The sequence below is a fragment of the Neovison vison genome, chromosome 8 (genome assembly GCF_020171115.1).
Source record: "Neovison vison isolate M4711 chromosome 8, ASM_NN_V1, whole genome shotgun sequence".
Taxonomy (NCBI): domain Eukaryota; kingdom Metazoa; phylum Chordata; class Mammalia; order Carnivora; family Mustelidae; genus Neogale; species Neogale vison.
Window position 1 is genome coordinate 4,237,940 of NC_058098.1, and position 26,653 is coordinate 4,264,592.

Consider the following 26,653-nt stretch of genomic DNA (forward strand, 5'->3'; position numbering starts at 1 on the left):
TTCTCTAATCCGCACGACTGCTTTATTGTACAAAAAGTTTCCAGGAACAGCAAATTAGTTTTAAAAAAGGACCCAAAAAAGTCATTTTGGATAGAAGCGCTTCACTAATTGCTTTATTTAAGCACGCAAGAAGAAAAGTCTTATCTGACCAATTAGGTTGGAAGGGTTTTATTACCTTTAAGAAGCCATTAGCTAGGATAAAACACTGAAAGCACTTGTGTCAAAACAAATAAATAATGCTCTCTCAATTAGCAGAGAAAGCGGTAAATCCGTTAAATTAGAGACATACACTGCTTCACGTCCATGGCGAAGACAGCACCCCCCACCCCCAAATTAATACGAGAAGAGACAGTAGATTTCAGTTACAACCTCGGGAAAGATCTGGAGCTTTGGAGACCCCATGGTCAACACTGACTTCTCTCCTCTCTGGTGCCGTCCAAGGAACCACCCCAGGACATGCCGGAGGGCGCAGGTGTCGGGGGCTGAGTCCAGGGGTGCCTGGAAGGAGCTTTCCCGCCGGCCCTCTTCTCTGCTCGCACCGCAGGCGGGGATGTCGCTCACCGGGCTCACCGCGACCAGAGCCCGGCAGAGGGACACCTCGGCCTTTTTGCAGGCAACGGCTGCCTGCAGGAGCCTGTCTCCTTAGAGGGGAATAATGACCCTGAGGGACCAGGACTCCATGACCAGTTTTCTCTTACTTGCCCCAAGGCTGCTGATCTTTCCCTGATAAAGGCTCAAAAGAAAAATACAGTGTTTCGAGCAGCTGGGCCCGCTGGCGCCAGGTTCTGGGGCGGCCTCCCGCCGTGGGGCGAGGCAACGACAGCAGACAGTGGCCCCACGCTGGCTTCAGACCCCTCGAGATCCCTGACACCACGTCTGTTTAGCTCTATTATTTAACCGAAATGGGGTGAGGGGGTAGGGAGCAAAAACCAACCCCGATCACCCCTATTAACTGAAAATAAACATAAATAAATAGCGATCCCTTCTTTCTTATGGGATCCTTTCTTAAAGGGTCACTTTCCTTCAAGGGTAAGACTGAGCACGTTAAAAGCTCCACGAGTCATCCAGTAGTGTCGCTGCAGGCCGACAGGCAGGGAAGAGCCCTGCCCGGCGCAGCCCCGCTCCTTGGGGAAGCTGGTCTCCGGGACACCCAGACTCTGCCACCAGATTCGACTCGGCTGAGTGGGGAGTGCCTAGAGCTCCTCACGAGGTCTGGAGAAGCCCCACGTGTCGGGGGTGATCCAGGAGGTGGGGGTTCATATTTCCCAATAAATGTTTGTCAGGGAATACCACGTGATTTCCTGAAATGCCAGGGGCGTCTCTAGATCATTCTACAGTCACGGCAGTAATATGAAAACCAGTGGCCTCCTGGAGTCACATACGACTTGGGAAGAGAAGGCTGGGACATGGGTTTGGGTATTAAGACCATGATCTGTTTGGATGACTTGAACCTCTGGACTTGAGTTTAAGTTTCCAGAAACCCACTTTAAAGTCAATTCTAAAGAGATATTTTACGTGACTGACCCAGACAAAGCACGGCACGCTTAATGAAGTCATGCTCTTCTCAAACTTTTTAGGAGAGGTAAAAAACAACAGAGGAGCCATCGGAAATTATACAAAGACCATTAAAAAGATACTGGTGTCTCAAGACCCAATAAAACATGAACAACTTCAGCTTTCAAAGTCGCCATCACCTTCCACATTATTCTACAGTTCAAGAAATATATTCGAGCACCATATTGATAATAGGTTAAGTAAACGGCAAAGTCTTGCTTTGGCGGTCTGATTCATGCTCACGCAAAGGAGGGATTTCCTAATCCAGATTGTCACAATCTGCAGGAACGTGCCCACTCTCTTGGGCACATTAGCAGCAGGGCAGGAGCTGATAGATCATACCACTGGTGGCGTATTTGACTTTGAAATGGAGCGATGTTTGGTTAATAATTTGAGATCCACTAATCCTAAATGGGGCGGCCCGTTCAGAAGGGCCTGTGTGTAAATTCACAGTTCATTAAATGGTGTCTGGTTTGAACAGGCCATTATGTGGTTAGTGTAGAAGTAATGGATTGAGCAAGGACGGCTGGGGACGAGCACAGGGACGCACTGGCTGATTCTGGTGACTTCCACGACACTGCCCATCTTCCATTTGCATGTTTTCTGGTGAGGTTGGTTTGAATCACCAACTTCTAAGTTTAGGTGGTTTTGTTTAGTAACCCCTTTTGGTTTACAGTAGAAGATGCAGGGCACGGACTCTGGATGAGGAACAGCCCATTTACAGTTAACTCAAACTTATGAGGCCGTTGTAACCGGCCCATCTAAATGTGTTAATTACCATCAATGATGGTTTCTTCTTTTTCACACTTTGTTACTCTGATCATTAACAGTGATGGAAAAGCTAAATTAAGTTAATGGGGAATGGATTATAAATTCTTAAAGGACTTCTCAGTTTGTTTTCAACTAGAAAACACACAAAGAAAGATGAAGAAGCATTTTTGCCTCTACTCACAAAGTTTTGGTACCAAATTTCTTAAAAACCAGATGGTTTTTAAAAAATGTTTCCAAAAACTATTTTAACGTGTTGCTCTGACATGGCAGCTGAAAAACAACATTTGCACATACAGTACCGGCCAGCTTGTGGAGGGCCTGTAAACATTCAACTCATTTTTCTCTTTCTAAAAAAAATATATATTATCACTGATGACACAGCTCAATCTCTATTCTGCAGCAGTAGCAAAGGTCCTTAAATTCTTGACAACGAAGGAAAACCAGAAGCCCGTTCCCTCTGCTTGAGCACGACTGTGACGAGGCGTCCCGGCCGGCGCTCGAGGCCCCCACACGGTCCACAGCCCGCGCCTCTGCCTCTGCGGCGCCCGCGGGGTGGCCACGCCCCTCGCGCCTGGGAGCCAGGCGGGTGGCACACGCAGCCCCACGGACGCCTAGCGAGACTTCACACCGATGAGGACAACAATGAGGACAATGATGATGACAAATAATATTAAAATCACAAGCATCTTCCGATTCTTCTTTTGATACTGCTCTGCCTATAGAGAGAGGGGAAAAAGGCTGTCATTTTCCCAAAAATCCAAAATCAAGTCTCGTTGTTTCCAGTCCTGGGCCTGCGGCTCTGTCTGCATCACTGGCCTCTCTGCCACAGGCTACGTCACGTCACTACAAGCCCTGCCGTCAGTTCTAGCACGTTCCTCAATGCGGGGCGGACAGCCTGCAGAAGGCCGGAGCTACCGAGCTACCCTGGGTGCACGGGAGCCGGCCCGGGCCCACAAAGGACACAGGCTGGCGGCAGGAGCCCCAGATTCCACCCCAGGGCTGGGTGGACCTGCTTCTCCTCCACCTTCCACTGACCCCAAGGAGCCACTCTTTTGAGGAGAGCCTCCTGTTTCTGGACACAGCTTTTGGGATGAACGTATAACTCCTTCGTGACGACCTTCAAGAACGGGCTGAGGTCACCCCAGCCAGTGTGCATGAATTGACGGCCCCCAAGAGGGGCGTTTTTTGCCTCCCCTGATGCTGGAAACAGGAACACTCCTCTGCTGCGACAGGAGAGCGACAGTATGCCCTACGGGTCTCAAGTGCACAGAGAGCCTCCCTGAGAGAATCGCTCGCCTGCAGTGCTTCCGCCGGCACGACAGACAGGAGCTTCCCGAGCTCAGCACCTGCTGCCCTCCTCCCCTGCCCACAGCAGCCTGGAGGCCCTGGGCAGGGCTGGGCGGCAGGGGCGGGGAGGGGGACGGCCTCACTCACACCACGCCTGTTGTGCTCACACAAAAACGCCCCACCTGGGTTCCTGGGGACTGACCAGGGAGAGGAGTGTGGCCGAGGAGGGAGCTGCGAGGTTACCCTCCCCAGGTGATGCTCCTTCACAGGAAGGACACGAAGGAGACAGCCTGATGGAAACGTCTGAGAATATCCAATTTCTTCCGCTTTACCTCTGCGGTCCCCATCAACCTTCTGACTGGTGGTTTTGTCTCCTAAGGGAGCCTACACACCCACGGGGAGCCGCTCAACAACCATCGGGGAACATCGGGGCAGGCAGATTAACCCGTCTGCAGAGTCCGGCCCGTGCGGAGGCACCCCCAGGCTCCATCCTCCTCGGGGACCGCCAGGGGACTGGCCAGCCACGCCACTGACAGCAGTGGGACCGGAGGGGGAAGCCGGAGCATGTTTGCTGCTCTAATACGGAACCTAGAACACCAGGGAAACCGATATGAAACGATACACTTTAAAGCTTCTCAAAGCGATTTATAAAGGAGAACCCAAAACAAAATTTCTAGTTCCCACTGGATTTGTACACTCCTGCAGAGAAAGCTCTGCCCTTTATCTGTGCCTTATTACAAAACATGTCTCACTAGCTTTTATTTAAGAAACTTCAAAACCAATGCATAATTCAACAGCGTATCAGAAAGTGGGTATTTCAGAGAAGAAAACTCAAGCTAGTCATCAGTCTTTCATGCGCAGGTTCGGCAGCTCAGGAAGCTCTCTGCTTGCCCAGGGCAGGGACTGCCCTTCCAACGTGCGCCCCGCCGCGGCCACGAGCACACGGAAGGGAGGTGCAGGGATCCCTTTCTGTAAAGCTGGGGTCATCGTCAGACGGGGCCACCCCTGCCACGGAGAGCAACCAGCTCCCGAACGGCGGCAGAGCCGTCCACGCGCGGACCGGACAAAGGCTCATTAGATGGCTGCGACCTCACGCGGTCTCAACGGCTGCAAGGAAATGGACGGGACTTACTGGATTTGCGAAGGACGAGCGTCCGTCCCTTTGAAAGAAAAGACGCTCCCAATTACATGGGGGCTGCTCGGCCGCCTCCGGGTGTTTCTCGATACTGGTGACAAGATTCCTAAGATGCTTCCTGGTTATTTTTCAATAAACATCATGAAAGATAGCCCAGCAATAGCTACCTTATTAGCAAAGACTAAGAGAGCTACCCTCACTTCAATGAACTATGCCTTTCTCAAGGTGGCACAGAGACATACTGCGGTAATTAAAAGGGACAATGAGATTTTTATCTGCTCCAGAGCAATGCTCTGCCAGCAACGCATCAGAAATGCTTCACAGCAAGAGAGACCTGAGTCGACAGCAACAAGTGGACAGAATGTTCGCCCTAGCAAATGCCCATTCCCTTCATTTCCTAAAACAAGAGGAGCCAAAGAACGAAATAATTTCTGAAAGGAAGAAATGCCCCATTCCTTTATAATCTCCTGTCACTTCTCAGCAATTTTCGAATCCAGGTGCAAGGCGCCCGTGGAGTGGCTGCCTGCAGCAGGGTGACCGGACCCCCGCGGTCAGCGCCGCCTACACAGACACGGGGCGTTCCTGCACGCCCCGCCGCTGCGTGCCCCCCGGTGCCCCGGGTACTTGAGAATGGCTCCCCGAACTCTCGGCCGCGGAAACGCACGGCATTACCTTGTGAAGCTGTTTCAGCCCGTCTTCGGTCTTGACACAGGACTGCTCAACGTTGTAGTCAATTCTGTCAAGGACTGTACCCTGAGTGAGAGAGGATAGTTACAGACGACCGACAACGGCCACTGGGAACCTGCAGCCACAGCCGCCGAGACTCAAGCACTATCTGTTTTACTCAACCGCTGCTAGAAAGGGGCACATGGAAAGCTCTGGAACCCATCATCAAGCAGTATGAGGCACTCAGCGGCAGAGTGCCGTTTTAGTTACATGAAGTCTAACTCGTGAGAAAGAAATACTGACAAACTGACGTTTCTTTTTCGGATTTAGCCGCTCTAACATATGCCACACTCAGCCTTACTGGGGCTTTAAGAGAGACACGGCTGAGCGGAAACAGGCTCTGCGAGGCGAGGGCCTGACTTCTGTACCCATGGGCTGCTTAAATGCTTGGATTCCAGGGAGCAGAGCGTGCTGGTTAAGCTAGGCCCAGTCACGATTAGGCCTGGAAACCGACCAGCACGCCTGTCAACGTCGACACGGGTGTCCACAGGTCAGAGCAGAGACGGTGAGCTCCGACCCACCATGTAAAATTACACGTTTGCCTCAAGAAGAATTTTGTTTTTAATTGTTTAATCTGTCGGTTCAAACGGAAAGAAGGGAACAGCAGGCTATGTGGGGAACAGAGCTCTTAATGGAACCCGCTGCATCAGACGAGGTGGCAAGCGCAGTTCCTCAGGAACCGCGGGAGTAATTACTGTAACTAGATCGTCCACGGCCTCAACACTCCACTGTGCAGCTGGTTGCAGGGGGATCGGGACCCAAATCCCTGCTGGCAAGATAATAAAATACCCTAATCAGATTGTAACACTGAACAAACAATTTAATTCTACTTGAAAGCTAGTGGTTCCAGTTGCCCTTACACAGTAACCTGCCAAAATTAGAAGGGAAACCTTATCTACTGCCAGAATCACTGCTGAGTGGGGGCAGAACCCACCAGACCCCCCGGTAGGGTGGTCTCATCAGCATCCTTAAAGTATGGGCAGAGAACACGAGACCGTCTACCCATATTTATCTTTTACTTAAAAAAATAAATGTTGTCAGTAGCTTTATAGGAAATGGACATTAGTATATGCCTATCATTTGCACATACGCAGACCCATGTAAGTGTGTAAGCACACACACACACACACACACACATACACGGGGGGGGGAGGGTCAAATTTTGTTTCCCGACACGAATGCAGACTCAAGAGTCTCCAGAAGGACCAGATGTCACGGCAGGAAGACTCGGCGATGAGGAAGGTAAAGCACAGACCTGCTCTACGATCATTGCTCCCAAGTCCCGGAATATCTCATTCAGGTCTGAGATGGACTGCACGATCTGGCGGATCTCCCGCTCCCGCTCCTCCACCAGCAGCGTGTTCTGCTCCACCAGCACCAACTGGTCGTCCGTAAAACCCTAGCGAGACAGGAAGCACCGGATTTGTCGCTTTAGATTCTCCTCTTCCCCCACCAGATGGTACACTGTACAGCTGCAGATACCATCTAAAGACCGAATTCTGAAAATATTTCTATAAAGCACATAACCACAACACATAAGCACTTATTTTTCCCTGACAGGAAAGATCCGAATTCCTAAACAAGCAGGACGGTCTAAAGCACTAGGGGCCGAAGCAGGGGACATGAAGAGAACCCGTCTGCGGCTATGCAGGGCCGAGCAGCAAAACCACCGGGGGTGACCCTGCACTTCTCTGGGTTCTTCCCAACGTGCGGTGTGCAGACTGCTTTCCCGAAGGTTCTGGAAGGCAGATGGCAAGGCCTCCGTGCAGCCTACAGAAAGGAAGGAACAGTATGGCCCCCATGACTGTTCTTCCACCTGCCGCAAAAACGACCTGACGGATGTACAGGTCAAGCAGCGCTGCCCCATCGGCATTGCACGGAAGCTACAGGTCTATAAGGAGAAGGAACAGAACGGAGCGCAGATGCACAGCAGCCCGTCTTGCAGCCCCGTCACGTACCCGGTCATAAAGAGTATTATCGTCTCCATCATCCATTAGTGGTACTGATGTATCAAAAAAATGCTGGGATCTTTCCTCTCGATTCTTCATGCCTATCACAGATAGGAATTCACTTTACTCGAGTACGTAAACCATCCTGGTTACTGTTCCACCATTAAAAAGGGGGAAATCTAGAGTAAAACTCAACAGTCAAAATGGAGATGTTCTTAGCTTTTAAAGGGAGCCTATCTCCAACAGAGGCGGTGGGAGAGTCAAGGGTTATAAACAGGTAATGATATGCACGCACTGAGGGTTATTCAAGACAAAAACCACACTGTACACATATACAACTCACTTGATGCCAAGTGAGTGACAACGGGACACTTAAAGCCACCTGAGAGGCTCTAAGTGAGGCAGAAATATTTAATCTAACTGCTGCTACAAAACATTTAAAAAAAAAATCAGTATTTCTCTTTAGAAGCATCTCTAGTAACAATTCCAAATGGCCCTAATCAAATTTCAGAAGTATTGAAATTAAAATACAAATATGCCAGTTGTTAGAGGGAGGGGGAACTAGGTTTTGGTTTTTGTTTTTTCGGTATATGGGGAGACTACTGATTATAGTGGCATCAAGGAAAACCATTTATGAGGTAATTCGAATGCGGATGTGGCCAACCAGACTTCCCACTGTCTGGAAGAAAAGGTGGGCTGAGTGGGTCACTAGTGCCAAGCAGCCAGCAGCCAGGGGTTCGACTGCTCCCAGAAAGGGTTTCCAGGCGCTTGAATGCTTCAGTCGTTATGGAAATAGAAAGCTTTCACGTCATTACGGCGGATTTCACCTCTTTGTTGGCAGCTTCCCCCAACCCAACATCTGGAGAGCTACAGGCTTCACAAACATGCTGGAATGATTCTCCCACGATTCTTGAAGCCGGACGCTTCGCTGCTTGTGGGCTGTCCTGACAGCCTGTGCTCAGGCTCCGTCCAGGCAGCACCTCCCGTGGGGGCCGCTGGGGGCAGGGGCTCCCGTGGGCACCGGAAGGTGGGAAGTTCCCCCAGGGGTAATCGTGGAGGGCAGAGGAGGAAAGGGAAAACGAACAGCGAAAGAGAAGGATGAAGACCGAAGCGGTCCGCAGTCCCCACGCTGGCATTCTCGCGACCCCCAAGCCCTCAGAGCAGCCGGTGACACTCACGTTTGAGGTAGCCCGACTGCGCGCGCCGGAAGCCGGTGGACAGCTCCTGCAGAGCCTGCGCCAGCGAGGCCACCACGTTGCGAAGGAGCCGCTCCTCCTGCTCGGAGCAGGCCCTGCGCGCCCGGCTGGGCAGAGCCTGCACGGCCCGCTGGCACCTGTGGAAGAGCTGGGAGGACAAGCCCACGGCTCGCAGCGGGCCGGGAAGGGGCCCCGGGCGCCAGCGCCTCCGCACGCCCGTCCCAGGGACGACAACCGCTCTGCTCGCGCACACGGACCTCGGGAAAGGGGACCAGATCAAAGTTGCCGGAGGCCTCATCTACATCCTCAGAAAGACCCCGCCGGACGGGAACGGACGCGGGCGCCCCTTCTAACGCGTCGTCACGTGTTGCCCCGCTGTTGCGATCTTCTCACTTAACCCCCATGCCCACCCTGGGGCAGGCATTAATATTACTGTTCCCATTTTATAGATGAGAACACCAGAGTCAGAGGGACGAGAACCATGGCGTTGTTACCTTGCCAAGAGCTGGAATTCCAACATTCCAACACCCAGGGCTCTCCCAGAGCACCCAGCCCCTCCACTGATGATCACAACCAGGAGATGCACACAAGTAAAAAATGTAAAACACTAGAGCTCCCACACTAGTCAGATTACTTAAAAATTACTCAAGTTGAGCATTTTACAAGGAATTCTTCTAGGGTACTAAGTTCCCCGAGGTACTAATACACTCGAGTGTTGGGCAACAGCTCCCGGTCTTTTCCAATTACGAGGACCATTTTTTAACATGAATAATTTGTAATCACTAGTACACAATTAAAGGTACACACTTCTAAATCAGTCCATGGTGGTATCTACTGACAACTGAGAAACCCGGCCCCGTTCCTCTACAACACATGCTGATTCTTGGGGGGAACTCAGGGCCTCACGTCCCTTTGTGAACTTGGGGCTGGGAAGCGTGATCTGACTTAGAGTCTGCACCACGTAATGGCTTTCGAGAGGGTCATGAGAAGGCTGGGAAATGCCCGTCCCCCTGGGGTCCATCTCTGTCCTCACCTGAGTGATCTCTTGGGTGGTGATTTCAATAGCGTGTTCCTGCTCGCTGCTGTCATCCAGGGTAGGTCTGTTCAAATGCTGGTCGTGAAGGCTGGCTAATTCCTTCATCTTCTGTTTGATCCGGCTGACATCATACTGTATCTAAACAAATGAAACCACCAGGACCCCACTGATGCCCGCCAGGCGTCGTCGGCCTCCCAGACCATCAGCTGCACTCCAGTACAGAGCGCAGGCTTCGGCCGACTTGTAGGCTCACTGACGCGTGAGCAACTTTTCATTCAAACACCCCCCTTGTCACACGGTTCTTCAGTTTCTCTCTATAATCCAGGTAGTCACTCCTAACGCCAAGATCGCGTGCACACATACACCTCTTCTTGGGGTGTGTGAACTGAATAAAGCAAAGTATTTCCAGGGACGCGCACTCAAGCGTAACGGGATCAGTCTTTGCGGCACAGAGCGTAGCAAACGTCGGCATCATAATGACTTAAAGAAATAAGAAAGTATGAAACTAACATTCAACTTACTTCATCCACTCCGTCCACCCATTTCGGAGGTGACCGTTTTGTCACGCCAATTGCTGCTTCTGGATCTAAGCTAATGCCTGACACCAGAGCCATACGGTCATCAGCGAGCTACAGGGAAATAAAGGGACATGAAAAAACATCACTCAGATTCCACTCCGGTGAGCAAACTCTTACACCCTCTTAAATGTCGCTCCCTAAGAAGACAAAAAAATGGAGGAGTAAGTGCACTTGCCTGATCATAAGCTTGCTCTGAACTGCTAGGATTTGGGACTGTTTTCCTATCTTTTCATGCACCAGTTCTTAATTTTCTTGGACATACTTGTGAACATGAATTTGACTTGATCTGGCTATAGAAATGTAATAAAAAAAATCAACAAAAGATCCTTAACAGAAAGACCTCTTAGTACTAGTACTGTGTAACACACGACGGCATGAACCTCAAAAGTGAATGCGATCAGATACAAGTTAAAAAAAAAAAAACACTAGGTTACAAACGGACTCAAACAAAACGTTCAACAGGAGCGAGGTTCACTCTCACACATTTAGCTTATTTTGGAAATGGGGCTGATCCAGTTATCTTGGTCACAAGATCATTAACTGTGTGTTAAAATCTGTGAAAGAACTGCCTAAAACGATTAGCAAATTACCCACCATTTGGAAAAAGCCACCCTGAACAATCTGCCTGCGATCCTGCCTGCCGCTTCCTTTCTTCAGCTCAATGTCCACAGGCAACGTTTTCACTTACTTTGAAATGATACCCAGAGCTCCCGTTGATTTTCCCTGCATAAGACACTGCCTTAGAAAGCCTTGAAGATGGGGAGGGTGATCGTGGGTCTGGCTTGGTTAAGCTGTTCTCTTGCCTAGAGGCAGTGAACAGGTTCAAAGAAAACCGAGGTGCCTCCAGAGCTCAGAATTTAGAACTGCCAGTTTCCAAAGATCCAAATGACGATCAAAAAATAATGGAAAACAATATATAAAAGTCTTGTACAGGTAATACTTTGTAAATTTTCTAAATCATACTGCAGAATTGGGTGAAGAATTTATATTGCTTTTCTTCCCCCTTCCTTGCATTTATCTAAATTTATTTTTTCATTCATTTAGCAAATACTTGTTTGCTTTTCTAATAAAGGAACAAGGCAAAAGTTAAAAATCCACAGATAAAGGGGAAAAACAGAACGTAAGGAAAAACCTACATTAAAAAAATTCTTCAAGTAATAAGCCCTAAATCCTGAACAGTTTATAGCAAAATTCTTACAAGCAACCTGGGGTCTTGCATCTGCCCCTCCCCCCGGCCCCTCGCCCAGTTCTGCCCCCAGGGGCTTAGGGCCTTCTGCGCATTCGCAGATCACACCGTGCGCAACGACCACACCGAAGGGACCAGAATCCTCGTAACTGCTCCTGGAGCGTCTGTGAGTCGTGATTAAGGCACCAGCATTCCACCTCTGTGTGGACCCTACAGGACCACGGTGTCATCTGCGGTTGTAAACAAACCGTGCGTCATCCAACCTGCGCGATCCGGGGCTGAGTCCACCAAGCTGTAACCCTCAGGCGCGGCTCATTTTTCAAAGCTCCCTAATAGGGATCTTACGTTCTTTGTATTGTTTTAGTCCTCACAGAAACTAGGTGAGCTAGGAACTATTATTCCAATCTGTAAATGAGGAAACTGAAACTCAGAAAAGTTAAGGAGCTTGCCCAAGGTCACAAAGCCATCCCGGGACAGACGACCACCCGGCGGGCGGACTCCAGAAGCCCCATCTACTGCACAAGCTGCCCGGCACTTTGGCAGGCCCGGGAAACAGAACTGCAATTTGCTAAGAAAACAAATCAGGACAACAAGCCTCCAGATTGAAACACAACCAGGAAACACAGTCCTCAGCCCCAGTCCCCCCACCAGCGGTGCCCGGGACTACAGGACAGGCTCCCAGGGAGCGCACGAGTGAAAGCGGTCTCCCTCCCTGACCCTCTGTGGACACGGCGATGAGGGTCAGACTCATCCTAGACAGAGCAGGACAGACAGCAAGCAGCGGAGCTGTCTGTTCCTCCAACTCCTGCTCCGAAGTCCCCAGGAGGTGCGCAACCTCGTGCAGGGCAGAGGGACCGGCCACGCACATAGCAGTGCTGGACACAGAGCCGTGGGCCCGCGGGAGCAGAACGGGAACCTCCACCTTCAGCTCTTAAACTCAGCGAGGCCCAGAGCGGCTGCGGTGCCTCCTCACAGGCAACACTGCCCTCGCGATCCTGGCTTACCACCCAGCCCGCTATGTTTTATTATTGTATCATTTTCAATGGTGTAATAATTTGTTTTATTTATGGCTTTTAAACTCAGGATCTCACTTTGTACTGTTTTTACAAACATACTGAACTAAAAAGATACAGAGATGGTATTTATCTAAATTTATCTGGATAGTAATTAGTATCACTTTAGCTGAAACTAATGAGAAACTGTCAGATAAGAAAAGTCAGCTGAAGTGGATTCACCTCTTTTCAGCAGTACTTAATTTTACTCAAGAGCTGTGTTCCCCCCAAAAATGCATGTAAGTTAAAACTAGGGCAAACACATTTCTCTCTAAAATGTTCTAAGGAAACCTGCTAATGAAGAGACCCCCGCCCATAGGGGGCAGATGCCAGCAGGCCAAGCTGGCCCTAGCATCCCCTATACTGCATCAGGGTTTTGCCAACTTGAAAAATGAGAAAACCTGTCCCCTCTCTAACATAGTCTATAGCCATGCTTACCGTGAAAAAGAAATTCAGCAGTACTTGGATGAAATGTGTCGTTTATCAGTACAAACTTAAAATTTAAAAAACCACATTGTTTTGAGAAGAAGAAACACAACTGAAGATAAATGTCAATTATTTGAAACAGGAAAAGATGAACATTAAAAAAATGTATTTTAAGTGCAAAACAATCACCCTTTCAGTTTCAGAAACCTCACTTCACATTTGAGAACATGTTTTCTTATTTTTTTAAGACCAGGACATATCAGTTTTCAAGCTGCCATTCTAGTCAACACAGGCTTTAAAAATGGCCAGATTTTTAATTCTCTTTACTCATCCTTGCTGAATTTCAACTTAGTTCCCTTTCTGAATATAGGACACCGGTCTTTAAAGCTTTTCTTAAATGAACTTGTGCTTCTCAAGTAAAATATCTTCCCCTATTTTTTAAATTAAAAAAAAAATTTAGTAAAAATTGTACTCCTAAGAATTTCAGAATTCCTGTCTCTGATTTGTGGCTCTGTCCTCCGAGAACTGCGGGGGTGTGCGACCCTAACCCAGGGCTGCCAACACGGGAAAATTCCCACAGAAGCTCAAAACAGCACACCCAAAAGAAGCTCTGTTTCCCTCCCCACCGAAACGGGTTCTTACTAGTCTCACTCAAGTCATCTTTCGCCCTTGATCCACTTTGGACGTTGACATTCGCCCCTAAAAGAGCACCAGACGGTACGGACAAGCTCTTGATCTACGGAAGGAATGCACACACATACAGACTCTTATAAATCTGGCTGCTCCGAATACAGAGCCTCCCTACTCTTAGAAAACCCTGAGTTAGTAAGATTAAGGACAAGGCAAAGCCTCTGTTGAGACGAGCATGGTCAGACACACTCCCCCTCCCACCCGCCCCCCGGACCCTACGTCTAAGAATAAAATAAATCAACTACGTTCAGTCATAATACATTGGCAACAAGAAACAATACCGACAACTCTGGATTGCTTGTGGCAATGAAGAGTTACAAAGTCCAGAAGGGACGTTGAAAATTACAGCCCGGACACCCTCGCTTCCCCGTGAGATAATTAGGAGCGCGTATGATGAAGTCAGGCCACAGGCAGAACTCAATCAAGGGATGTCAGCACTACCGTGTGTTTTTTAAAATCTGTGAAAGTTTTAAAATAGTGATTACTTTTTCTGGTTATGAAACAATAAATGTTCAAAACAGACACCTTTTTAAATATACAAAAAAATACAGAAATAAAAAATAAGAGAATCACACCATCCAGACAGATATAAATGCTGCTAGTTTCACTGATTTTCCTTTCTTCTCAAATTATTACACACATCCTTAAAAAAAAATCAGTAGGGAGCAATGATGGCCTGAGTTGTCGGTGCTGCCCTTCCAGTAAATTGATCTCTGCACCCCAACAAGTCTTTGGAGGGGGCTGCCCCCTGTGGTACAAATATGGACAATGAGCCCCTGCCTCCTCCCTACCACCTCCGGCTCCCCCATGACAGACATTCTCAGCAAGTGACCAGTGGGCCCAGTCTGGGACCCCCATGTCCCCACTGTATCACTCCCCGTTGCCCAGGCTACGTGGTTTGAGAGCTCGACATTTACTTGTAATTTTTTATTATGTCCTATTATGAATTTTAAAAACCCAACAGCTTGGGAGATGACTTTGTTATAGAAGAGGAAGTAGATTAGAGCAGGGAGCAAAGGAGAGATACTTCTCTGGGTTAAGAGAGCAGGGACGCCGCACTTGGTACTTCTGGAGAAGGAAGAAGGGCGGCCCCCCAGACTGCAGACTTTCAAGCTGATCGAAGCAGGAGAAGGACAGTCTAATGCGGACACACGATGCAGCGCCACCGGCCAGGATGGCTTTACTCCGGGAGACCCAAGGGATGTAGTCAGCAAAGCCTGCTCAGACCTCAACTCCAAAGGGGTGTGCTTCCACCTACCTCACACCCAGGACCAGGCGGTCACTCTCACCACTCCCAAAAGGCACGGATTTGCGGCCCCCCCGCAGCTCCGGTGAGGCAGGGCTCTGGACCCCCTTCCCAAACATCCCCAGCCCCTACTTCAGCCCCTGGGAATTTAGCTGTAACAAGTATACAATTATAACTAGCTGGGTCAAATGGAACGAAGTAAATAAAATGCAATTCTGGAAGCTACACTCCATAAAAGATGGACTGGGTCTGGGCAAAGGACACGAAGGGCCAAGCGAAGCGCTCGAGAGCACAAGGAGGCCCCGTGCACAGGGACGGGGACTGGGCTTTGAGTCCCGAGAATTCCGACAGCACGTGAGCTGTGTGTGGCGAAGGGGCTCTCCACACAGGGTCTCTGGTGACAATGTGGAGAGCCCCTTTACATGCCCAGAAGCTAAGAAGAAAAGCAGAAGGGCCTGCTAGCTCCAGCAGTGGAAGGAGGAAGACTGGAAATCGGCTCAGAGGGCCAACCCTGAGTGCCCCGACTTTGGATGCGCTCCCCATGTGGACAGTGGTCAACGCTTCTTCAACCCAAGCTGTCCTGTTGTTATTGTCCCCCATCGCACACTTCCCTTTGGGGGTCGTAAGACCCCTATCTCCGAACTGTTCAACAAGGGGGAACACCTGTTCTACAAGGCCTCCTCCCTAAGCCCCAGACCTTCAGGCCACTCGAGCTGGTCAGCAAGGCCACGGGCATCCTGCCGGCCACACCCCCCTCACTGTGCGCTGCAGCCACTTCTCGGGTCCGGGCCCGGGCCGAGCGCTGCCAGGGAGGCCATGGCATGTGGCTCAATGAGCTAGCCGCTTACGGGTAGCTGCTTTTACATCCTAACTGTTTTTTAATGACAAAAGTAATACATGCACATGTTTTAAAGACAGATATCCAACCTAAGAAAAAGGTAAGCAATGAAAGGAAGTTTCTCCTCCATCCCAGACTTTTCCTGGATGGTGTCCACTGCAAACTGTTTATGGTGTCTCTTCAGAAACCTTCTAAGTACACACAAGCACCAATGTGAGTCCTTCTTCTCTAACTCAGAAACGAGAGAGCGGAAATCCCATCGTGGGTGCTATCTGGCCCCGGGCTGGAAGCTCAGGGGGCCGTGGCCCGCGGGGAAGGGCTACGCTCGGTGCGAGGGACGGAGCATCAGGACGCCGTCTACCTCACTCACTTCAGCAGCTCTCCGTGCCGGATACTGAGGTTGTTCCCTCTCTGTTGCTATTCTCAACGAGTTAAAAAGGATTTTAAAGCTTACAGGTAGATAGTTATCTTCTAGTTAGGAGCCTTGCAACGGTTTTGAAGATAGTCAACCTCATCCCAGATCACTGGTCAGACTTCTAAATAAAAAAAAAAAAAAAGAAACCAAAAAACACCCTCCTCCATTACTCTTTTTAAAAGGTCTACCCTCAGGAAAAATATTTTTACCCCTCTGCTGCTGAAACGAGTGATGGAGACACAAAATGGACAGCCACAGTTCAATCTCCTTTCTCCTCGACCCTTCCATTAGCGCTTCTAGAATAAAGTGCTAGGAATATGCACCTCCTTCATCTTCTGGGTGAACTGTCAGTAAGCCAGGAAGTGTGCTGCTGGGAAGGGGGCAGAAAGCAGACCCTGCACTCCCCAGCTCAGTGAGCACACACCGAGGCTCACCGGCCTCTCCCCAAACACAGGGCTGTGAAGCCTCCTGGGCAGGTCTACCGGGCCTGAGCCCTCCTTCCTTTGGGCTCTCCCCAGACATCACGTCCTTCTGTACTCCATGTGAGCCACACACATAATCCTAAAAACAATCCAGTTTTTGGAAGTTCAAGAAAAGGCTCCATCTTTACTGCTGCCAAAGTTGAGACACTTTCCTAAGAGGGGTAAATAATAGTTCCTTAAGCCCTTCCCTAAACCACCAATTTACCTGGTGTGAAAGCATATTAAATAAATCCTAAGGATTAAATTGTTAAGCACAACAATTATAAGTAATCAAAATAAATGCTAAAATATATGTAAGCTCTGTTAGCGTTCTGTATACGACCAAAGACTTCAGGAAAAATCCGACATAATTTTATTAACTAACATACAAAAATATTCAAAACACAATACCTCATCCAGCTCCTGAGGAGACATGTCGTTCCCATCAGTCCCATCCAGTTAGGGATCGCAAAGAGAAAAAGAAGGATGGGGACAGACAGATAAGGTATGGTCAGTAGAGAAAACACTGATCTTAAGCAACTCTAAAGCAAACTAAAAATAAAGATCCACTAACCCAGGCATTTAAACAATCTTCCCCTGTTGATTGTTCCTTTAAAAAAAAAAAAGCTACATCAATATATATTTTTCTTTATTTACTGTGATTGTTGTTTCGGTGAATAATATAGGAAACAAACAATAAACAGCTGTAAAAATTAAAATACAATAGACAAATAAAATACACTTGCTTTAGTTTCACTAAAATATAATGCCAATCTGTTTCATAAATATAAACTATCATACACAATATTCTAAATTTCCCTTAGGAAGATTAAAAAAAAAAAAGCAAGCAAAGCTAAAATGCAGTTTCACTGTGTCAAATACATGTACATTCAGCATGTAAATCAGTCCTGCAAATGCAGCAAAATTAGAAAATGAACACCCCACAAAAATCATCTATGGCTGTATTCAGATAATATTTGAGTGACCACACATGGAAGGTCTCTACAAATTCAATCCCGCAGACACGGCTTTATCCGTGGTAATAAGCAAGCCGAGAAACCATTCTTCCCCGGAGAGAGACACAGGTGGTAAAAGAAAAGAAAAACTCTTCCCATTTGCTTGCCATATAGTATTACTAGTCTAGAAAGCACATAGTTATTTATAAGCTATTAGAAAAGCAAGTAAACAAAACAAAACAAAAAGATAAGGAGAGATTTTTTTTTTTCCTAAGGGGGTAGGAAGGAAGCAGCACCGGCAGCCAGAGGATTAAGTTTCAATTTAAAACTAAAGGTCCTTTTTCAGATCAACATGGAACTTTATCTTCTGAACAGATATTTACTAATGATGGATAATCTACACAACTGGGTCTTTTTTTCTTTTGTGTAGTATTGATCAGTGAAATAATTAGTGGTAAATTTCAATAATCAACTGTGTGTTTTTTTTTTTAATGCTTAGCAGTAAATTTAGAAAATTAAAAACACAACTTCCTTATTTAAAAATTAATAGTGCAAATGAAACTGGTCTATCAGGGCCAAAATATTATTAAACAATGACAGTAATAAAAAGTGTAATCAAGCAATATTCCTCCATGTAAAAATTCAATTAGCTGACATTATAGAAAGCTGAAAGTCCTCCTCATTCCTTCCACAATTTGCTTTGAGAGCAAAGTGAACTATATTTACATATACACCCTGCCGTAACAGTAGTACTAGAACATTTTAACAGAGAAGATAGTGTCAAATGGAAATCTGATTTAATTACCTTTTACTTTAAAAAGAAAAAAAGAAAATGTTTCTATTTTTTAAAAGCTTTAACATTTTCATCAAGAAAGCACTGAAATGTTAGTATTAATAAAACCAGGCACAGGGCAAACCCCTAACTTTGGGGTCTCCGTCTGTCCATCTGCCTGTTCTGCAGCAGCTCCTTGGCATCTGATCTTTGAACAAAGTGTCACTGCAAACCACGGTTAAGATCTCTGCCACTCGGGAGCCTGTCCTCGATTATTAACCAAGCACACACACCCTGATCTTTTGGTTTCTACAATTATTAGTTGATAAAGAGGTGAAATCAGAATCACCGGCTAGGTAAGACTCTCTCTATGGCAAGTAAGTAAACTAAGCTTTAAAATCTATAAATCCACTTCCCCAATCTCAGAGCTTAATGGCTGAGATGAGGACAGACCCAGGTGTTTGGGTCGCCTTCCACCCCACCTTCCAGCATCTCCAATTTTATTAACAATTCAGGGAATTACTAGCCATAGGCAGCTACTACCATAGCACATCTGGAATTAAATTCAGAAGGTCATCTTTTCAAAGAGCACCCCCCTACCCCGCCCCGCCAATCCCATTTTGCTATTCAAAAAGAGAAGGCCTTCAAAACTCCCCCAGCCACCAAATTACCAGAAAATTCTGTCAGGACCCAAATTAAAACATTTAGAATTACCATCAGGAAAAACCAAAACACAGCCAAATGAAAACACGTTACTACACATCATCACCTTCTAAATTTTATAATGTCTAAATCTAGGTTTCTGACCTGCTCATGGCATATAATCAAGCAAATATTGAAACTCCAAGCAGCATGTGGAATTTATAGTCTAAAGAACTTTCTACATAAAACTGAAAAGTAAGTGGAAACCCATCTGTGTTTACTCAGGAAGTCTGGGAAAGTTGAGCAAACGGAGTTGGAAGCACAGGTCTATGCTATAGTGCTGTTTACTTTATTTCCGTTACTGCACAAATAAAAGTTTGCTTCACTTTTATCCAACAAAGTACCCTTATTCTCAAATAAGCCTCACTGCTCAAAGGGAATCTTTAGAGGCAGGAAAGCAAATGAATCTAAAGAGAAATATACAATGATTTCATACTTGGATTCTAAAGACAGAGAATTAATTTTCCAACAGACTCAGTGTGGACGAGAACCTTCAATATGCTGGTAAAAATGGACTCTGTGTGGTTGCTAACTGACATACAGAAGATGCTAGCCTAGTGCAAGAAAAAGAAAAAAAAAAAAAAAAAAGATTTAAACAATGGGTTCTTCCATTTCCCAGGACCTGCGCCACGAGTCCTGGAAAGGAAGCCAGCACTGCTGTGGCCCAGTGGGTTAGCACGGGCCTCTGGAGCCAGGCTCGCCCGAGGCCCCAACCCAGCACCCTGACTCGCCAGGCGGGTGGCACTGGGCGAGCTCCCTGACTCCTGCAAACCTCAGTTCCCTCATCTGTCTCATGAGAAAAACAACAGCACCTGTGTGACAGACCTCTGTGAGGATGAAATGAGGCCACACACGGAAAGTGCCCGCGTGCACACAGCCCCGGTGCCAGGCACACAGTCAGCTCCCAGTAAGCCTTGGCCAATATTACCGTCAAGACTGAAGAAGGATTTCAGATTTCCTACAACCATAGTTAATCCTGAGTATCATTTTTTCCCCTAAAGCATACCATGTTTCATTAAAAATAATGTGCTAGTTCCACACTAATCTAAGACCAATTAACCCCAGCTTCCATTAACAGATTGGGCGTTATTTTCAAGCAGAGGACAGGTCAAGCAGCCAACGCTAACCTGTCGCTCCAGTCCCTCAATCAGACCAGTCCCAGATCAAAGCAATCACCCGCGTCCTACAGCACCTCATTAGACGAAACAACAACTTAACAACTACGTTTCATTCATTTAAGACTTGACACGTTTTTTGGAATGATTATTTTACTTTGTAAATTCATTTCAGCTACTTAAACCCAAGCTGCCTGAAACTGCTTGAATGAGGGGGTGCCTTAAAACCTGCCCTTGGCCAAAACAATGTCAGAGTTACTTCTGCAAAGCACTGGAGCTGCTTCCCGGGATTTCTGCGTGAACCGGGCTGATGGGCCCGGGGACGCTGTGGACTACTTCTCCTTTTTAAATGAAAGCTAGGGCTGTGTGCTGGGCCAGGAGAAACTGTACTGAAACCCTTGAAATCACCTCACTTGAGCCCCTCAACTTATAAATAAGGCAAAGACGTCGCAAGGGTTTAAAAAGCTTGCCTACGGACACATTCTGGGTCAGCTGCAGAGTGTGACGACTAACCCTACATTCCCAGACTTCAAGTCCTGCGCCTTCCTTTATTTCACACCTGCCCTTGAGGCACGGCGGCGATGGGGAAGCCCACACTGAGGCCCAAACACAACGAATGAGAAATGCCAACCACTGCATTTTGCTCCACATCTAAAATTCAAACCCCAGTCTGTTTCTAACAATTCGTTTTACCAGTATCAGTACAAGCAAAAACACAATGAAGTGGAATTTTGTTCAGTTCTGGGTGGTAAACTTGAAAAAGCACACAGAAACACTAGGTTTCATTCACAGGCAAGAAACTTAACCAGGCTGTCTGAGCAGGGACTGCTGAGCTAGACGGAGAAAGCTCTCGGCAACGCGAAGGCTGCAGGGTTATCGTGCAGAAGGAAGAGACTTCCGTGTCAGAGACCCCGAGGGCCAGCACCCGAGCTAGGACCACAGGACACAAGGTACAGAGTTGGGGTTCATATGGGCAAAGACTTTTTTTGGTAGCACAAGAGGTGGGATGACTGGCTGCTGGAATTGCCTACAGACGCCACGGAATGTGGTCAAGGAAGAGAGGCACAGGGGTTATCACAGAGGGGATGTCGGGTCAAGGACCTTTAGGTCTCTGCTGGCCCCGGGGACTTCGTTTTGTCGCTGTACATCCTCCTTAAATTCCTGCTTAGCTGTGACATATTTGCCTGAACGCTGCAGAAACCTCTTTCAGTATGCATGCATGTAGGTACGCACAATAAGCCCCCATCACCACCACCCAACTTCTGGGGGTTTTTCCCCCTCCAAGTAGGATGCAAAAAAAAAAAAAAAAAAAAAAAGCATGTTTAAGTTTCTCGAATGATACGGCTTTAGGTGTACTTGGTTTTGAGGTGTGAGATACACACATGCATACAACTTGACAATTTCCACAGCTTTTTCCTTAAATAAGGATGTGAATGTTCAGATTTAAAACTTGGAAAAAAAAAAAAAAAACCCAAAACCCCCAAACTATCAGTTCAATGTGATTTACTGATTTCTTTTGGGTTGTGTGTAAGGTAACACACACAAACTAAAATCAACTTCTATAGCTTTTTCTAATTAGGAACTAGAAAATTCAGGTTATGATTTTTTAAATTAAGTTAAACTCTAAAATTTAGTTGCTTCCTTTTTAATTACCCAAGTTTTACATATTTGCAAATTGTCTCCTTTTAATTATTTTTCTCACGTTTTTAGTGACCTGTATATATCTTTTAAGTTTTTATTTATAATTTTTCAAACATATAGAAAAGTATGTAAAATGGTGTAATGTCACCCCACAGAGTCCTCAACAGGCTTAAAAATCAGTAATACTTTCCCTTATTTGTTTCATCTGGGGGGGTTAAGTATATAAAAAAGTGGCATTTTAACATTTTACTACTGAACATTTCAGTAGGTATCTCTGATAAAATCAACAAACTTAATTGTAATTAACTCATCATTACTAATATCACCTAAAACCCAGTCTATTTTCAAATTTAACAACTATGATTTTCTTTGATTTGCTACTCGGTTATGAAATTTCCAATTAAGAAACGAGGTGTTAACATTTCTATGAGCTAATATGCAGAGAAAACACTGCCTAAGATATTTGATAAAGTTTTAAAAAATTGTGTTAGACATGGCTTTCTTCCCAAATGTTTATAGCACTTTTCCAACTTCCAGAAAAGTCAAAAGAATTATACCCTGTACTTAGTCATGTTAACACTTGCCATGTTTGATTTTGTGTGTGTGTGTGTGTGTGTGAACCGTTTCTGTTTAATCAATTGTAAGCAAACTGAAGATATAACACTTTGCCCCGGAACGCTTCAGAAAAATCTGACATGCCATGTGTTTTTTTAATGTGCACAAAAATATGAATGTGTATTTTCTTTTTAAATTCTAACTTAAGCAAGCCATTTTTGTTTAATTGCAAATTCTGTTTTTTAGATCCTCTGAACTGACTACAAGGATATTTTACATGATCTGATTGCTTACAATCTGAGAAAAATTCCAAATAGACTAATCGAGGTATGTAGTATTTTAAATGGTAAAATATACAGAACATATCTTTGAATGTTCTGAAATGTGTGTATTTAGTCTGATCCTGAAATCTATTTTCAAGAAATTGTCTGAGTTTGCTATACATATCTGCACCTTTTGTTGATATGTCTATTTTTCCGAACTGTATACTCCAGCCATCCACATTTAATTATCTGCCTTAGCTTTTATATATATATATATATATACACACACACACACACACACACACACACACACATATATATATTTTTTAATTGCCCAACGTAGAAAACCATTTTTAAAGATGCACTTTAAAAAAGCTGCCCGGCTTAGACACCAGGTTTTTAAACTGTCTGATTTAATAATTAATAAGAATAAAAGTCTCATGTTACCCAATGGTTCAGGGCATTTTGAACCTTATATACGATTAAAAATTTAAAAGCAAACAACGTTTTTCAATAAATTAAAACAGATACTTTAGAAACATTAATGTGAGTTTTAGTTCTGTGGGGTTTCTCTGCCCCATCAGTAGCATAAAATCGAGCCATGTAAGGAATATGTAATTTTGACATCTTATTTGATAAAACTAAAGTTCCATTGAGGAGTTTTATTCATTTGGTTTCTACTCTCTAATTCTTGGCTTATTTCAGAACCTTCTTTCCAAAATCTGCACTGGAATTAGCCTGCCTCCATTTACACTTATTTCAGAAAAAAAGGTTTCTTTAGTTAGCATGCAGGAAAAAAAAAAAAAATTCAAATTCTTAAGTAAATAAAAATCTAAACACACCCCACCCCTGTTTTCTACGCTTTTAGACCCGACTACACTATTTTATTCCTCAAACTGTTCACACGGCTCAGAACAGTTTTTCTATAGGAGCAATATGGCCAAAGGCATTTTCTACTTGGGATTTACAGAAAGGAAAAACTGTCTTTGTGGACAGTCTGTCCATCCCCAGGACACATGGCATGATTTTCAGAAGCATTCAGTAAAGTCACAAAGGAAAAAAATGAAGAAGCAATATGGTCCCTAAGGGGAGAAATAACTGTGAGATCCCCAAAGCTGCGTGTCTGCAGGATAATGCCTGAGAGTCCGGTTTGGGGGTCGCTTTCCTTCCCTCCTCCTGCCTGTGTGCAGCAAGGAGCCCCCCACTGCCGGCTAGTTTTGTCACCTCACTTTCCAATTTCAGGTGCTCCCGGGCCCACGGCCGTCGGGCACAGAGCATCCGGACCCCTCGCCTTATCGGTCAGAGCAGCAGCGAGCGAGACACGGGCTCGGAGGGAAGGCGGACTTCTCGGGAAACCGACAGAAGCCCCCAGTCGTGTTCCCCGAGGCCGACTGCACCGCGGGGCAGAGCAAGGTCCAGGTAACCCAATCAAACAGCACGCGCGGTTCTGGAGGTTCGTTTTCACAGACACACCATGGGCTTTGGTGGTGGTTGTTTTTTTTAAAGTTCGAATGGAGGGAAAAGCTTCATTTCCCGTGTGGGAAACGGAAAACGCAGCTCCGGGCACGCCAGTCCCACACGCACGAGCCCCGGGAACGCGGCCCCACCAGGGCGGCGAGGCCCGCAGGAGAAAACGGTGGGAAAAAACCGACAAGAAACAAAACAAACCACACACACACACGCGCGCGCGCACACACACACACACACACACCCGCACTGCCTCCTCGTGGGGGGGGGGCGTGCATTTGCTTCTGCGAGCCCCGACCGGGCCATCAGGACCAAAGTGAGGCCCCGTGTGGGGGCGGGAGGCGAGGGGGGGAGGGGGGCTGAAACAAAACGAGACAAAAAAGGCTTCCGAAAGGCCCCCATTTCCCCCCCAATCTTCGTGTTAAACCATATGTAAATTGGAGGCGGCCAGTCGTGCGGGGCCGGCCGCGGCGGGGGCGGGGTGGGGGAGGGGCGCGGAAGTGAGCGGGCGCGGGCCGGGCGGGCGCGGGCCGGGCCGGGCGGGCGCGAGCGGCTCCCCGGCCGGGAGAGAGGCGGGCCCGGGCCGCGCCGGGGGGCCTGGCGCTTCCGACCACGCTCAGCCTCCTGACTCCTATCTTGTTTTTCCAGACAGAGAGACAGACAGACAGACAGACAGGCAGCGCCGCGGTGCACGCGGCGCGTGTCGGAGAGGCCGCCGGGAGACTCACCGCAGCAATGCTACGTGAATGCAGAGGGCTGGAGGTGGTGTGACTACTCACTTGCTCGGCTAACAGCTGCCGGGTTTGGATGGAATTATTCCGCAACAACAAGAAAGCGTCGGTTAAACGCCTGGTGGCCATGGCTCACCCTCGGGGACCCCCCTCTCGGGCCCCCCGCCCACCGAGCGTCCTGGTTTTTTCACTTTCTTTCTCTTGGCCTGGCCCAGGCGGCCCGCCCTGCGCGGAGACCCCTCTGGACAAGGCCCCGAGCCCAACAGGCGCAGCTTTGCGCCTCGCCAAAGCGCGGAGACCCCTCCCCAAATAACCACCTAGGCTTTCCAATTGTCTGACTCCCCCTACTCAGGCCTGCCTTCGATCTCTAAGCACTTGAATCCCCCCAATCCTTGCCCGGCTGGCCAACGTCCCAGAGACCCCACCCCAATCCGACCTTGGATCTACAAGCGTCTAACTCGCCAATCCGGCTCTGGACTGGGAGGCCCTGAAGCCCCCTACCCCCCTTTAGTCTCGGAGACCCCCAAGGGTCTGTGCCCCCTGCCCCTAACTGGGCTCGCAGGCGTCGAGGCCCGGCCCTGAGGCCTGCCTCTGACTCAGTTTCCCCACCAGGGGCCTGGCCCAGGCCTCCTTTGGACAACCGCGGGACAGGCCTGCGCCCTGAACTCCAGGGCGCCTGGCCCTCCCTTCCTGGGCCTGGTGCGAGCCGCCTAAGGCCCGGGCCCGACCTCCTGACCCCTTCCCTTTCTGGGCGGCCTGGTCCTCCACTGCCACAGCGGCCTGCCGGCCTGCAGGAGGGCAGCAGGGCCTGCCTCCCCAGCCTCCTCACTCCTCTTCTCCGGCTCCCTCCATCCCCGGATCTGACTGCAGCTCAGCCCCGGGCCGTTTCCGTGCTGTGGTCCCGGGTTCTGGCGTCCCCCCGGCCCTCTTCCTGTCCGTCCCTCGCGAGTGCCCCCCTGCGACGTTCACAAGGCTTGCTCGCAACGTTCCGGGCGCGGGAGCTCCCTGCTCCCCTGCCCCAGGGCGCGGGAGCGCTCCGCCCTCTGCCCGGGGCGCTCCCGGGGCACCCGCTTTCCCTTTCCCAAACTGGGCCCGGGCCGGGGGAAGCGCACGAGCGGGTCGGCCTGAGCCTCAGAAGCGTGGCCCCCGGCCGCACACGGTCGCCAGGGGCCTTGGCGCGCACATTAGAGTGGAGCCGAGCGGCAGGCAAATTCGCGCCCCAGCAGAGGCGAAGTTTGAGGCGCGCGCGGAGCCGGGGCGGGAGCGAAAAGTTGGCGGCGACTGCCTCTGGAGGCCGAGCACGCTCCACTGCAGGCGGCGGCTCGCGCTCGCCTTTTTTTTTTTTTTTTTTTCCAATTCTGAGAAAAGATGTATCCGAAAAACAACCAGGAGAGGGAAAAAAAAAAAAAAAAAAGGCCAGAGCCGGAGCCAGAGCTCCAGGCCGCCCGGGCCGCGCCGCCGCTGGCAGTCGGGGGTCGCGGGGGGCGCCGGCCCTCCCCGGCGGCCGCCTTCTGTAGGGGGCACTGCAGGGTCGTAGAATTTCAAGTGGAAAAGTTCCCCGAAACTTGGACAGCCCCCAACCCTGCCCCTGCCCAACTTCTTCCTTCGCAGCGAGCCCGGGGCCGCGTGCTGGGCCTGCCGCCGTCCCCCGTCCACGACGAGCCCCGCAGCGCCGCCGTCCCGCGGCCCGGCTGGGCCGCCCTGGGGTCCGCTTCCCCGAGGACCCGGGCCAGGAGGCGGCGGGCAGGGGCTCCACGGGGCTCGGGCCTCCCGGGCCCCAGGACGGCGAGCCGGGGTCAGCCGGGCGGCCGAGGCCCGAGCCCCGCCGACCGTCTGAGCCGGGGTCGCCCCACGGACACCCCGAGGCCGAAGCCCGAGCCAGGCGCGGCGTGGGCCCGAGCGGGC

General features: G+C 48.6%; 1 protein-coding gene across 12 annotated transcripts; it reads right to left on the minus strand.

Moving 5' to 3' along the window:
- Positions 1-25,636, minus strand: STX16 (syntaxin 16). Of its 12 annotated transcripts, none has more exons than XM_044262759.1 (10): positions 24,797-24,870; positions 16,958-16,969; positions 10,408-10,522; positions 10,176-10,283; positions 9,652-9,792; positions 8,601-8,766; positions 7,432-7,523; positions 6,729-6,872; positions 5,420-5,500; positions 1-3,041 (listed from the first exon to the last, which is right to left on the minus strand). In XM_044262759.1, the coding sequence occupies exons 4-10, from the start codon at positions 10,266-10,268 to the stop codon at positions 2,937-2,939; spliced, it is 822 nt and encodes a 273-aa protein (XP_044118694.1). In that variant the 5' UTR covers positions 10,269-10,283; positions 10,408-10,522; positions 16,958-16,969; positions 24,797-24,870; the 3' UTR covers positions 1-2,936. The 12 variants fall into 12 exon arrangements, with proteins under 12 accessions (XP_044118694.1, XP_044118693.1, XP_044118692.1 ...); XM_044262758.1 differs by having other exon boundaries at positions 24,746-24,810; XM_044262757.1 differs by lacking the exons at positions 16,958-16,969; positions 24,797-24,870 and adding exons at positions 13,539-13,632; positions 13,868-14,034.
- Positions 25,637-26,653: the final 1,017 nt, after the last annotated feature.

Coding starts and splice junctions, on each gene's coding strand:
- STX16 (XM_044262752.1), bottom strand. CDS start 24,877: ATGGCCACCAGGCGTTTAACCGACGCTTTCTTGTTGTTGCGGAATAAT. Junction 8,767..9,651: donor CCACCCAAGAGATCACTCAG/GTGAGGACAGAG, acceptor TTGTCCTCCCAG/CTCTTCCACAGGTGCCAGCG. Junction 7,524..8,600: donor GCAGTCGGGCTACCTCAAAC/GTGAGTGTCACC, acceptor TATCTGTGATAG/GCATGAAGAATCGAGAGGAA.